Source organism: Falco naumanni, chromosome 5 (genome assembly GCF_017639655.2).
Source record: "Falco naumanni isolate bFalNau1 chromosome 5, bFalNau1.pat, whole genome shotgun sequence".
Classification (NCBI taxonomy): domain Eukaryota; kingdom Metazoa; phylum Chordata; class Aves; order Falconiformes; family Falconidae; genus Falco; species Falco naumanni.
In genome coordinates this window covers 31,747,845-31,763,229 of record NC_054058.1, presented here as the reverse complement: position 1 = coordinate 31,763,229, position 15,385 = coordinate 31,747,845, and the positions used below count along the sequence as shown (strand labels likewise).

The following is a 15,385-nucleotide window of genomic DNA, read 5'->3' as shown; positions in this document are numbered from 1 at the left end:
TTTGCTCGAGCATGGGTGGTATGCACAAGCGCTGGAACCAGCTTAAAAGTCACAGCCCCCACGGTGGAAAAAAACAGTTTATTCATATCTCATCACAGTCCTAAAAATAGCCTTGATAGATAATAAAGAGTGGAAGATTGTTTTCAATGGGACTGAATGTACTGCATGCAGAAATTGCTGGGGAAGGGTGAGTGGTTGGTCATGTTCAGGTGGTCGGCCTCAGTTACAGCACTGCTGGCTTAAAAATCTGTGACTTTCTGCACTGTGGCTAATTCTAGCTTTGTTTATATTCACACACCTCGGCTGGAAATGAGGGAAACATAGGTTCATTAGATTACAACAAATACATGAACCAACTTCCTGAAATTGAGTGAAACAACTTTACACTCTGATGAAAATATAGCTTTGCTGCTCATCGCATAAATGATGATGCCAGCAGTGACTCAGCAGACACAGAGTTGTGATATGGAAATGGGCACCTGCTGCCTGCCATGGCCTTTGCCAGATACAGAAAAATATCTCAAAGTCTAAGTATGTGATGGTCTTGATCTGCCTCTGTAAAAAAGAAAATTCCACTGGTTTTGCTCTGCCCAGTGGCTGAGAAGCTCATAAAGGAGGAGAGATACTTCTCTTACAGATAGGACTGAATGTACAGAAACCTTTGCAATAGTCATATTTTTGAAGTTATTTATAGTTCAATTCAAGGTATTTGTACCACACAAAAGCAAATGAACATGAAGTGTGTTGGAAAATACTGAATAATCTCTCTACACCAGTTCATAGAGGGAGTATAAATCCTTTTTCCAGCAAATGGAGACAGGTAATTTATTGCAGCCTTGGAGAGCAGCTTATTTCTCCACGCTTCCTGCCCAGCAGACTCTGCAAGCTGACTCACAGAGGGATGGGAAGCCAAAAACTGTGCTCCCTCTTTCCTGTATGCTTCTGGAAGGCAGAGCAGCAGTGGAGCAGGGACTGTGCCCGTGCAGAACCATTTGGAAATGCCTGGCAATATTAGAGGTTCACAACCCCCTGCTTTCTCCCTTGTGCCATGTGTTTTGGAGAGGCTGTTCTCTCTACCTGCTTCTGAACAGAGGCTGGTACCAGAACTGGCAGTGCAGGTGGAGGTGGTTTCAATGCATCTCTGGTGCTCCTTTCTCCCCCCCTATCCCCGTGTGTGGGACCATGTTGCCATCAGAGCTGGAGAAGAGATACTGAGGATGTTCCTGGTGTGTACAGCTGGTATTGATCCCCAGAGGGACTATCAAATGGCCTAGTTTTGAGCTGTGACGCTGTGACCTCGGTGCTTATGCATATATTTAACTTTATGTGTGTGAGCTATCCCACAAAAGTCAACGGCCTGCTCACATGTGTGAAGTTATGCATGTGCTAAAGCGTTTTGCCAGATTGGATACTGTGTCTATAGGGGCTCTGGGTGAACTTGAACTTTGTTGGGGTGAGAGGCTTTAGATTTCATTATTAAAATCTGATATGTTACACTGTCTGAGTACAAGGTCTTGGAGTTATCTCATTAAGACAAAAAGCTAGGAAAAATACAAATTCCTCCACTAGTAAAGTTACTAAAAATACTATAATTAAATTATTGAAGTCTTAAAACCAGTAAAATATATTGGGAAAATGTGGTAGAGATACAAGTACAGTGTTTTGAGAGTACCGAAGGGACTAACAGCACTTTCTCTGCAGATCTTGAGCTGGAATATTTGGAGTAGTTAATGTAACTGATGTAAAAAAGCATGTTGCGTTTGACCCTACTCTTGATTCATAGGCTGTGACCCTTAATAAATTTTGATGTTGCACACAGTAGAGCTGTTGCTTTCAGAGAAAGCAAGGAAAGTAAGTAGGCAAGCAAGAAAGAAAAGGACCTAAAGAATGAACAAACAAGTTCTTTCATAAGGTATTTCTCAATTGAGATTATTTCTTATTAGCCTTAAGTTGTTCGAGTTCATCATGTACCATATCTGGCAGCAGTCCTTTAAGTGGGGCTTTGAAAAATGGAGACAGCTCTGTCTGGTGTTAAAAACATAAACCGTATTTTCTGGAATATGTTTCTGAGTAAAATACATTTCATGAAAGAAATTCTATTATTGGTATTTTAGAATAGCTGTAGGAAATAGCTGGTTTACAGCCTGATACCCTAACATACAGCTAGGGATCTTACTTTGTTCAGAGAGATGAAAACAATGAAATGTATAATAAATACCTAAAATGTGATCATGACTTGTAATGTTTCCATGAAATACTACCAAAAAAAAGAAAACCGGACTGCTTTCTGTTTTGTGTTGTTTTTTTTCACATCAGTAAACTTAAGTCGAAGTACCCTTGTGGACATGGTTGGAGGAGGCTGATGCAGGTGAAATCCTTTTCTTAGAGGGGAAGAACTGTCCTGTGGCTCCGCTAATCCTGCTTTGGGATGCAGCCTCTGACAGTGACAATCCACTGACAGTGATCGCTCACTGTTTGGCCTTTTGGACCCGGTCACCAGCAAGGCTGTGCGCTCTTGATAGCCTTTGAGACATGGAGCCTGTCCTATCCACTTGGGCATTGCGCAGGCTGACAGGCAGACAGCACAGAGTAAAAAGCGTTTATTGAGATGCCTTCAAACCTTTCACTTCCCTGCAGCTCTTTTTGAAAGGAAAAATAGCAATTGAACATGGGGAATGGTATTGGAAATCAGCCTTTAAGAAAGAAATCAGATGGTTTGTTGAACAAGGCGCTCCTGTGGTATGTTGCAGAGTTTGGGAGAGAGAAGCAGGCAGCAATTTCTCAGATGCTGCTGTCCTAATTTCCTTTAGGAGTCATGTCAGCTTTCTGTTTTGATTTCCTCATATCTGAAAGGTGGACAAATAGTGCTGTTTCATCGCTAGCCTCCCAAGGTTTAATTAATAAATGGCTGCACTCTGCTTTGAGCATCCTCACGTGCTATGCAAATACAGTGATATTATTTTGTTAGTACACGCGAGTGTTGGAAGCCTCGCTCCAATATGGAGTGCTTGTGCTGGTAACAGACTGTGCCCTGGCTAAAGGGCCGTTGCCTCCTCTGCAGCGCTCTTGCTGTTTGTCAGGGTTGCATGGGGTGGTTTGTGCGTGGGCAGGTGGATGCTTGGCAGGAGCCAGCTGCCCTGGCTCCGTTGCCACCACTGGAGTTATGATAGTTCACACCTGCCGATTGTCTTTCCTTGTTTCCAAGTGCTGGTCACTGTGTTCTGAAGTAGCTGAGGGAGGAAAGAGAAAGTCCTGAATGTTAAAACCCGAGAGATGTGTTCAGCGTGCGTTCTTTCCTTATGTTGGGGTGAGATCTTGCAGCCTGGATGTCACTGACAAAACCCGAGTACCTTGGCTGGGCTGCTGAATTCTACCCCTGCGACTGGGAAGTGATGTTTTCAGGAGAGCTTAAGAACCATCTTCAAAATTCAGTTAAACTTTTACGAATAGCCTTTATAAATTAAGGCTCCTAGGTGCCTTAACCACTTTTCAGCAAGGGGTGTGAGACCGTAAACTCTCTGGTCCTGTTGAAAAATATGTTCCCAGGCAACACATCTGTTTGCATTTGAAGATTAATCCCAGCATATATTTTACAGAGTGTTGCCACGCTTTTCAATCACATTTGCATTTTTGTATCTAAAAATATATGTTTTCATGTATGCAGTTATTCCGCGGAGGCTGTTTGCAGTAACTATGTGTAGACGTACAAAAGTCCTGTCTGTGAAGTACAGTCAAGTTAGTAGGAGATTGGCGTGCCCTCTGGGGTGCCATTATTACTTTACCAGCCATGAATGGTGAAGAATTTGCTCCCTGTTGTATATTTGACAATGAAACCCTTCTTAAATTCTTCCTCAGAGCCAAGTACAAGGCTGTCTCTTAATAAAAATGTGTTTTTACCCATGTCTATATTTATTTCTTGCAGGAATGCATATGCTGCTCCAAGAGCCACCCACATCCTTCTTGTATACAGGGTGTATTTGCATTTGTAGCCTGTCCCAGTGCAAACATGGGAAGGGGGAAAAAATCCAACCTCATCTTTAGCATTAGTTGCCTTCGCCATCTCTAGAATTACTTGGAGATTATCTTGATCATTCATTCAATTAAGATTGGTTGTAGTATCTTTCTAGAAATACATGCCACGTAGGTAAGACCATGGTTATATTGTTACTTTTAAAATCTCTATCCCAAACGTTTGGGTCAAGAGGAAGAAAATAATTCTTTTGGTTTTAACATGCAAATCTTGAGTTCTGCTTTTTGTTCTGCTGTCCCAAATTAGGGTAGCACTTGAGCATGAGCTTGATTTTGAGCATGTGCTGAAATCTTTGGGAATTAAAGGGGATGGGACATGTGCTTAATGCTTTTTTGAGCAATGTTGCTTTCCAGAGTCCAAGGCTTTGTAGGAAGCCTGGTCCTTTAAACTAGTTCCTGTTTATGTACATTTCAATTTTATAATATTGTAAGTTTTTCCCTTTTTTCTTCAATGTCCTCAGTGCTACATCATATAATGAAAGCAATACTGGTCATGCCACTTGCAATTACTGAAGCAGGCAGCGAAGGAACTTGGGAAATCATGTAAATCACAGATTTACAAGTGTTTTCCCAGGAGAGATCCACACTAGTTGGTTGCACAGAATGACAGAAATTTTGTTTACCCATAAAAGGGTGGTCATCTCAGCAGGTCAGTGATGTTTTTCAAAGTCATATTGTTGATTTTAAACTAGCTGGTAATTTATTCCTTGAGCTCTGGCTTACAAAAATAAAGCAGGGTGAATATTGAGTGTAATAAAGGTTGTGCTGCCATTCAGTACGCACAATGCCCTCACCTTCCCTCTCCCACCAGCTTCTCTCCATTGTTGGCTTCTTCATTTCTTGTAGGGTATGAACTGACCTCCGCGATAATTTATGGCGTTGTTCAGATAAGCCCTTTTTTCACAGGCAATACACATACACACACTCGCAAGGGCTGTTACAATTTGAATTTATATTGCAAGTTTAGCTATCACTTCCTCTGTTCCCACCCTGCCTTTTGGAAAGATACCCAGTCACACGATGTGCTTGAGAAAAGGTTGCTGATTGAGGAAGGATGCAGGAAGGATATGGTTTTGCAGTGATTGCATAAGTGCAGTGTAGGTAGGACCTGAAAGCCTTGGGTTTATATGAGGATGAGTTTAGATACGAATTTCAAAGAAGAGTTTCTGATTTTTAAAGAAGTCATAACTCCTGAGCAGTTTGCTTGCTTTAGAGAACCGTGGAGCAACCCATATTAATGTGATCCTTAATGTATTAACATGGACAAATACAAATTTTTAATTGGTATCCTGAATTCCCTGCCTCTGTTCCACCAGAGATCTCAACTTTATTTCAGAGAAATTGTCTCTAAAGCTTCTATTTGCAACTGTCAGATGCAATCATGTCTAAGCAAATGCGTTTCCCATCAAAACCGTTTGGGAGTTTTGCCATTCGCCTCACGTAGAGAGTACTTAGGCTAACACAGAGATCCTTCCAAAAGATGCTGTGTTCCCCCCCTCAGTGAAGCCCTAAGACCTGAAGACCTTAAAACTTCATGTCACCCATTACTGTAATGAGAGTGTATTTATTGCTATGCAATGAAGGAGCTGGGGCATGGAAGTTTGTATTTTAAAGCTTTGTTTTGGTCAATCCATTTTCTGCCGGCATCTAACATCTGTATTTATTTTTTGAACTCTTCTTAATGGATTAGATGCATCTGTTCAGTTCCAAGAATAATGCTTGATTTCCTGAATTTATAGGTTGCAATAAAATCCATTCGTAAGGACAAAATTAAGGATGAACAAGATATGGTTCACATCAGACGGGAGATTGAGATCATGTCATCCCTCAGCCACCCTCATATCATCACCATATATGAAGGTTAGTGAATGCAATTCTCCTCCCTGACTGCTCTGTTATATTCTTGCAGACATGATGTTCGCGTTTCTTGAGATCATGCACCAAACTGCTACTCCTAGTGTAACCCATCCCTTACCAAAGAGACTGTTCTGAGCACTACATTCCCTCTGAACCACCAGTGGTTCACAGATGCATAACCCTTTGCCTGGAGGAGCTTCTTCATGTGTGAATTGAGTGCTGTGTCTGCGGCAGGTGGGAAATCGTATCACTGCAACTGCTTGCTCCCGTTGGACAGTTCAGTTTAATTTCACCCTCAGTCACACAGCAGCCTGATGTCCGTTCATGTCCCCAGCCCCTGAACCAGTCCTTTTAGGTTTTATTTTCCCTGGACTGCACAAGACCAGTCTTGTCTGCTCTAGGCCTTTGGTTCTCCCTTACCTGCCAGTTAGCCTTGCTGGTTCTGTTGTTGCTCCTTTCCCCCCTGAATCCCAGCATCCGCTTCCTATCCACCTCTGCACACTTTCCTGTTAGTCTGATTGCTGGCGTATCATTCCCGTTTCCTTATCCTGTCTTCCCTCTCTCCTTTCTTACTGGGACAGCGCTGGGAAGCCTGCTAATTCCTGCCTCTGGGAGCTGCTCCCTGGTCACACAGGATGGAGCAGGAAGCCAGGGGCATTCCTCCCTGATTTGCCTGTTTGTTTGTTTATATATTTATAGTGTCACTCTGTAGTAAAATCTGCTTCTCCCTCCTTCCTTCCTTCCTTGCTTCCTCAAGTAACATCCCAGCTCTAGCCGGGGTGTTCAGACTGGGTGCGTGCTAAAAGACACCGGCCAAGAGGTCTGTTGCTGCAAGGAGGGTGGCCGCACGGTGGACCTGGGGTGTGGATTCTGGAGGTTCAGGGGGACCTGGGTCAGGCAGCCCTGTCCCTGGGAATCGCCTCTTCCCTTATGTGCAGAGCAGGCAGCCTGAATTTAGCCCTACATATTTACATATCCGTGAGGTAAATGCACAAGGTGATGATATGTATATGGCAGCTCTGCTCTGAGAGTTAATACAACTGATTAAAGCAAGGGCTGGCTTGGCGTACGGTTACAGTATCGCATATTGAGTTATTCAAAACCATGTTCTTATACTTGAAAAGAGATGAATATCTGTCTTTTTATTGAATAAACTCATAACAGGATCTGGGAACAGAAAAGGGGAGGGATGCTGTGTCAGCATGTGGGTTGCAAATGGAGCAAAAGTTATTTCAAATGTGCACAGGAACTCAGAAAGAAAAAAGATTAAGCATACTGTGGTCCTTTGACCAATTGCCCTTCTCTTCCTTACTTTAAATAGTTTTTACTGAGTTAAAACATTTGTAAAAGTTAAAAAGATTACAGCATTTTTAAAAAGCAGACAATAAGGTCCCGTGGGAGCAAAACTTTCCCCCTGGCCCTGTGGAGGGAGGAACAGTGCTTCTGTAGCAGAGCCAGTAAAGCTCCACGATGGAGGGTTCATCCTGTCTGCAGGAGGGTGAGCGTCTATGGCAGGTGATGTTGTGGTCCTCTTGTGGTCCATCAGCCAGCAGCAGTGCTTTGTGGCGATAAACCTGGAAGCATTTTTTTCTCTCATTTCTGAGTTTTCCATTCTGTTGCTGGTTTGTTTCCTTTTCTTTTTCTAGAAAGCAGAGCAGCCTTTCATGGCTTCTTATGTTTAATTCCTGGCCTGAAGGGATGGGCAGTAGAAGTTACCTTCTTGGTTGGACTGTAGTCCATTAGAAGGAATTACATAGAGCAAGAGCGGTTCTACAGCTCATTCAGCCTTTCCAAGCAGTTAGAGTTGGTATTTGGCCTTCAACAGGTAATACTATAACTTAGATATGGTGGCACTGGGAAGATGTGTAGTTGTACAGCTGAGTCCAGAGGAGAAGTTACGTACTGCCCAGAGATAAGGATGTGAGCTCAGGGATCCTTAAGAGTGTGGTTCATTTTAAGCTGAAGAATGTTTGTAGTGAAGGGACTACATCTAGGACTGAAGTATTTGTATCCTCTTGAAGTTGGATTTTAAATGCATTGCTATTGCTCCTGAGTGATGCACAAAAAATGTGATAGTGTTGCTATCCTCTGACATAAAATGTTGAAGTTATTCAGTCCTCGGGGATGGGCTTAATGTCACCAAATGTGAGTCATCCAATATTTAGGCAGTTGGTTTACACTAGAAGTCTAGTGTCCCTCTCTAGTCAAGCGAGATCAGCATCAACACAGGGTGGTTTGCTCCCTCCTGGGAGATATTTTTTGAGATACGTGGGATAAATGACATACTGGAGGCTCCTGCTTGCTATAGGTGGAGTCTAGCTGACTAACTTGGATCAGATGCTTAACTTTTAAACTGAAGCCACCCCACAGATATTTTTATTCTCTCTCACTAATTTTTACTGTAGGTTTTCTGACTGCTGTGCACGTCTGACAGCACTTTTGTAGGGGCTAGGTTGCACAGATCTGCCTAGCATGGACAATGCTGTATCTCCCCGTAATATCTTTGAAAGCTCTTTGTGTTGCATTTACAAACATGTGTTTTCCTTAAGCAGGATCCTTGTTTAGGTACCCTTTTGACCTGCCTGCTTAAAAGCAATTAACCTCTGAATTTGTCAACACAAGCTTATCTTCTTCTTGGGTTGTTTTTTTTTTCTTTTTGTTTGTTTGTTTGTTTGGGTGTTGTTTTTTTTTTTGATACCAAGGAAATTTGGATGTCCGAAAACAAAGCTTTCCAGTTTAGAGATTTTTTTTTTTTTTTTTTTTTTGGTTTTGGTAACCTAATCGAAAGGCACGAACCTCGGCCATTACTGTGAGGGCAGATGTACAGTTGTGACTCCAAAGAAATTCCATCCTCTCAGCAGGGCTCTAATTGGCAATCTGTTGAGCAGGGCTGCAAGGGAAGTGCTCTTTCAAGTGACTTTAAACTCCTTGAAAGGGACTGGATAAAGAAGCTGGCTTTGCTAGTAGTGTTCTGATTTCAGCACATAAATTTTAATTTATAGAATAATGCCTCTGTCCATTCATCTGTCTGTCTCCCCCCTGCCCTTCCCCGTTTCTTTTTTGCCTTGAAAACTCCAGGATTTGATAATAAAGCCTTTGAGAACAAACATATTTTTCCAGGGGCAGCCTGAGTGCAAAATCTATCTCATCTGGCAATACTTTATAAAAGTTAAACCAGGGAAAGAGCATCAGGCCTGATTCTGCAAACATTTAAACATGTGTTGGACCAATCATGAGAGTGAAGTTACCTTTGGTACGTTCAGGAGTGAGCTTTTGAGTCTTTGTGGTGTGAAATACAGAGCCAGCCGTGTTTCTGTGCTGGAAGACTTGTCCTTGGTCACCACAACCATACAGAAAAGTTCACCCATTTGCAAAACATGCTTAAAAATGATCAGATTATTAGTTAATATGTTTGTAGAAATAATTTAACAAATATATTCCCTGAAGAAGTAATAAATAGTATGATCACAGTTTGGTGCCCGTGGAACTTGATGGCATTAATGTGAACGAGTAGCTGAAGGAAAGCATGTGCTGAAGTGCTTTGCTGGAATGGGGCCAGGATGCTTAGAACAGTGCTGGAGCTTTCACAGCAACAAGGCACAAAAAATGGATTTCCCATGTAAGAGGGGCTTCTTACTTTTTTTTTTTTTTTAGGTTGCGTTTTTGGTACTTCTAAGAAAAAGCACAGAGATTCTCTGGCATGTATCTACCAGTCCACAATGACTTGAGCTAGGCTGTGTGTTTTGTAATCAGGAAACTGGTTCAGCTTTGCTGTACTTTCACATCCCAAAGGCAACAGAAGAAGATTTGACAGCGTGTAATGATGGTGGCATAGTACTCCGGGATACTCATCTTACTTGCCAAATACATGTTCAGTTTCATGCTTTGTGCCGGATTTCATGTAGCAAAAAGCAAATGCATGTTTCATGGTGTTTCAGACAGAGAGGCTTGTCTCCAGTGCAGGGCTCCTTGAGTTGTACCAGTCAAGTCACCATGTTGTCAGCAAAAGCAACTGCATTGCCAAAAGTCTGCGTGGGTGGCAACTGGCAAGGTGAATGGATGTGAGTCATTGCAGGCAAACTGTGTGTGTCCCCAGCAGCACCAGCTCAGGCAAGTGTCCCCCACTGCCTGCGGCCATGTGCACCCTGGGATGGTGCTCGGGGCTCGGCTGCAGCTCACACCATCAGTGGGTTTGTGCGTGGGCAGAACAGAGTTATGTGTCTCAGGCTGACACAACCCCAGCCTCTGTCCCAGCCTCTGCTATCTCCTGGTTTTCAGATGTAATCAAAACAAACTTTGGTGCTTGATGACTTCATCCCTTCTGTGTGCAAAACACCTGAAAGAGTCAAAAGTCTCTTAAAAACATCACGTGGATGACTGGGCTTTAAACAAGAATGAGGAAAGTTGGAAAGCTGGAATGTTTGGTTTTTTTTTTTATGTAGCCAAGAGAAAGTACTTCAGCAGTGACACTATTTAACCACATTTCTAATTGTTTTCCTCTAATTATGTAGGCTTTTGACCTTCAAGTGCTTTATTCCCATTGTTTCCAGTTGATAACATCCAAGAACATAAAGTAATATTTCAAGAGTCTGGCGATCATAATGAAAGAAATATAAACAAACTTAACTCTTTAGTTACCATGCCCTACCTTTATGAATTTCCTGTCATTCAGGGTAATCGGCTAAACACTTTGTCAGACATGACATGAACTCAGACGTGTGAGATCACTGGCTGCCCCAATTCAGATGTCAGAATGATTGCAAGCAATGATGACATTTATCTCCATCTTTCTATTTACACAGTCCTCCCACTGCAATGTAAATGTTTGCTTGTCTGAAGTTCCTCAGCAGTTTGTAATCATAATTTTAAAAACCGGGGAATTAGCTCTTGTATTCTTTGCTGAAACAAAAGACAATTAGTGTAACATGTTATTGTGGCCAAATTAGCAACTCTCATTTTCCTTTCCTTTTTAAAGAGTCAAAATCTGCATATCCTCAGACTCATTCTCTGAGAAAGAACCTCAGCAAGGATAATGGCTCTCATTCTGATTTAATCTCCTCACTGGGGAGTAAATTCTAGCACGCTGTCCGATTTAAAATGATTATTGCAGGATCTTAACTACACTCCTTTAATTTAAGAAGAGATGCAATTTGGCTGAATAAGACCATAATTCAGAAAAACAATTTAACATAAGCTTAGCTTTAAAACACATACATATCTCACACTCTTCCATTATAATTAAGCATATGCATAAATTTATGTATATACATAAAGTGGTTTTCTACATTGGACCTTGAATATTTTCATGTCTGCTGTATGCATTATTTTAAGAGTAATATGATAATGATGATAGCAATGATAATGATGATATTAATAATAATTCCAAATAAAAAATGCGCCAAGGGGCTGTAAAACTTTCAAAGTAGTCAAGAACACAGAAGATGCATCAGGCTGAATTTCTAAAGTAAAAAACAGTTTTCGGTACTTGCATGTCTCATAATTTGAGCCTTATTACACAAGTGAGGTAATTGGGTCATACATGACTTTTCTGAATGAAAAGGTTATTCTAGTCTGCATCTCCAAAATTAAAAACAAACTCGCTTGTTCTTTTGATTTGGCTGACCTTTAATAAAAGAGCATTTTGTAGCAGTGGAAAGGTACTTCTGTCTGCGGCTGTTAGGAGAGTAATAAAAATACCGCTGAATGGAAAGACACCAGATGGAAGGAATGTCAACATACTGGAACTAATTTAGGAGATTGCTCTGATAGAGAGCAAAGGCATGAGGAGAATTCAAATGGTTCCAGTGCGAAGAGATTGGCTGAGATTGGCCACCCCTCTTAAACTAACAAACTAAAATCCTTACCCCAGGGTTACATGTAAACCAAATGGAATCAGCCCACAAGGAGGTAGTGCATTAAAGGGGGAAGAAAAAAAAAATCCAGCCCGCTCGTTTGACTTTAGCATCCTGTAAGCTTGGAGGAAGGGCAAAAGCCTTCTACTTTGTTTTGCTTTTTGAATTTGCTAGTAAGTCCAAAGCAAACTGTCCTAATAGAGAGGTGTACAATGTACTGTTAAATCTTTGACTGATGTTTGCAAAACCATGCTCATGTGGGCTTTCAACACTTTTAGGGTGAAGTCTATCTTAGCATTTAAGAGAGACAGTGAGTATGTTCATCCAGTGTCAGACTCGTCCTGTGGAGTTTCAGTGGAGGTGACTTCAGTGTAGCTAAAGGGAAGAATTTAGCCATAGGGTTGAAAAGAAAAGAAGAGAGCTGATCACCAAGAGGTCCCTACGCAACCCATGCCATTTGGAATATGGAAAGCTGTAGATAGAAGCTGAGTTCATAATTTCACAGCCTCTAAATATAAATAAGTGGAGAGATTATATGCAAGAATTATTGCTGTAGTAGAACAGCCTGTGACAGAGACAGATTGTTGACGTTACAAAATGTACTTTGTCTCAGATATGTCTTTGGTAGTGGGAAGTGAAGTTCTTTCCCAGTTTCACATTCATAGTCTTCAATGAGCTCTGAAGCCAGCAGGTTTGGTTTCAATTATCAGCCTAGAAGTATAGAACTTTGTCATTTAAAAAAAAAAATAATAAACACACACATTAGAGTTAAGGGGGAATTTAAAGAAAAGCTGTAAGAAATCTTTCTTTGACCATTGCATCTTAAGCACTTGCTGCTTGGGTAGAGTGTTGCTCTTGGCCTCTGCTAAGGCTCTTGGGGTGAACAGACCAAGTCCAAGCAAGCTTGTAGCCCACGGGAAAATGCAGTTTCTCCACATTGTCGTGGCCCATGTACATTAATGTAGTGCTTTTGCTCACCTCCTGGAGGTACAATCACATTGTTCCTTGCACCTTGTGATACATCCCGTTCCTGCTCCCATCCTGTTCCTGATGTGCTCTCACAGTGCTCTCCCTGCCTCCTCCCCTGTGGCCAGGTAGAAGTGTACGTATCCATCTCAGAAGTCAATCCTTAATCCTGCAGGTTCTGTCAGCGAAGGAGTGCTATTGTTTTGCAACCACTACCCTGCAGCACTTGACCATCGTGGCTAAGGTAGTGCAGCAGCCCTCCCACCACGGTGAGGTCTTGCTGCAGCTCTCCGTGTAACTCAGCTTGCAGAGTGCTGGAAATAGAGTGGCTCAGAAATAAATGACACTTGTAGCAAGCATTTCTCCTGCTGCTGTCTCCTTTAATACATGGAGCTTGTGCCTTGTATCGAAGCAACCCACATCTCTTGATTTGTGATTGACAGGCCATCTCTCCTGCTACCACATCTGGGTGTTGATGGTGACAGTTCTCCACTTACCTTATTTGGCCAGTTGTTTGCAGAGTATCGATGGTTGGAAAGAAGTAAGAACAGCCCCATCTTCCTTACACATAACCTTTCTCCTGCCCTTGACCTTGGTCAGGGTTGAGGAGCAGGCATCTACAACATGGCCATCCCATCAGTAGCAGGCTGTGGGATGTTCCTGAGGTGCAGCATTCTGCTGAAGCCATGCTTTGCAGTTGGCAGTAGGTGCAGCCAGGGTTTAGGCACACTTCTAGGTGGGGTGAGTTTCAGAATGAATATGCAGTAGGATGGCAGGTAATAAATCATCTGCAACAAAAACAAAGAGTGAACCAAGCAGCCCCAGAAGCTAGATGGAGGCAATCCGTCCATCATCAGCCTGCAGGTTACAGCCCAGGTGTTAACAGGGCAGTATATTTATTGCCTCATTATTATTTGCAGTAAGTCAATCCAGCCTTTAATTAATGCCCTCCTCTCCCCCCAGCCGCTGGCCACAATGCTTTCTTGGAGCATATGGTTATAAAGCTACATACTGTGCTCAGAAGGGAAATTCAGAGGTGTCTGTATGAAACCTGCCTGGCATCCTAACTACTACTTTGAAAATTCATTGTGTGCGTGGCTAATAGTCTGAGACTTGCCAGAATACCACCTTGTCATGTGCCTGATAGTTTTGACCACTGAATTCCTCTTTAAGATTGTGTGTGTGTCTAGATGTAAAACCTAGTGCCTTTCCGCTCCCTTCTTCAGTGGCAGCTCTCATTTAAGATGTTTTTGTCTGCTGTTCAGTTCCCTCTCTGTGGGAAGGTAGCTGCATGCCCTCTCGTGAGATTCAGCTGATACAATGGAGGTGCTCTGAACCGAAATGATGCAGTTGTAAGAAAATACCTCCCCCATCCCTGGAGAAAAAAAAAGATTCTCCATTCACCTCTGCTCCTTGGTGAAGAGATGGATTGCTGTTTAACTCTGTAATGTTCAGCTATGATGATGCTGAGGAGGTCTCTGTAATGTCATCTAAGTCCAAGGGCAGTGTCCTTCTCACAATGCTCCCTTGTGAAGAAAAAGAATGTGCCAGTTTGTCCTGAGTACACTGATAAACTGAAACCCAAATACAAGTTACTGGGTTGCTTCTATTCTCATCGATTCTAGTGCAGTTTTACGACAAAAATTAAAAATTTGGAACAGTCACTTATGCTTTCCTAAATTCAACTTTAAGGTATTATCTCAGTTTCCTAGAGGGCATAAGAGAAAGTTTAAGATGGAAAGTACCTTTAAACATGCATTCCACCAAACGGAGTGCTTTCTGCTTCATTTCTGTAGAAATGCAGGAGAGTATGTCTGGATCAAGGCTTGTATTAATATGGCAAATTTTAGTCCAGAAAAATTAGATTCTGGAATTTGTAATTGGAGAACATCAAGGATGATGTGAGAAAGCTCTCCTGACTGAGTGATGAAGGCAAAACTTTAACAAAAACACAGTCTGGAAGAATGCGCCATGGTAGCAGGGCTGTTACTGCTGTTATTGTCCTCAGCAGCACTGAACACCTGGTGGGGCATCAGCGGTTGGGACAGTGGGGTGGGAAGAGCTGAGGGCCCCTTTGACCCCATCTGTGCCCCGCTGGTGAGGCAAATGTCCCCCTGCGCTCAGGGTGGTCCTTGACTGGTATTGTTGGAGTGTGCACTCCCATGAGAGTCCACTGAGATCAGTGGTGCCACGTGGCAGCTTTGCCTCTATGTTCATGATGTAAAAACCCCTAACTCATTAAATCAGGTGGGTTTTTTTGAGGAGGTGGAGGATTGTTTTGGGGTTGTTGTTGTTTGTTTGTTTTAAAGAAAAACTCTTAAATAAGAGCATTTTTAGTGATTTGTCTCAGCTTACTGAAACTCTTTCTCTTTACCTTCCTAAACAACCCTGTATCTAACAAGCCTTTCCAGGCTTAGAGAAACGAGTGTGTGCATCACTGCTTTATTGGTAGCACATCACTGCACTTCCCTATATGGCACAGGGCATGCTTAGTTTTTCCCAGACAATATCATTCTGTCATTCTTGGAGAGGATACTGTAAGTGTAATCCATCCAGAGACGGCTCTTCCAGTTTCTTAAGTTTATTGCTAATGAGGATGCACATAGGATGCAATCACTGGCAGGAGCCTCCTCTTTGGGATACAGTGAGGCCAGCAGACAAGTAAGTGGCTGGTTTTATCT

The 15,385-nt window shown here is 42.3% G+C and overlaps 1 protein-coding gene across 1 annotated transcript in view; it reads left to right on the top strand.

Moving 5' to 3' along the window:
- The window catches only part of NUAK1 (NUAK family kinase 1), a 49,446-nt gene that overhangs the window by 18,428 nt on the left and 15,633 nt on the right, over positions 1-15,385 (top strand). Inside the window, exon 2 of the mRNA XM_040595088.1 lies at positions 5,769-5,889. Coding sequence (XP_040451022.1) covers positions 5,769-5,889 — 121 coding nt within the window. The remainder of the gene's footprint in view (positions 1-5,768; positions 5,890-15,385) is intronic.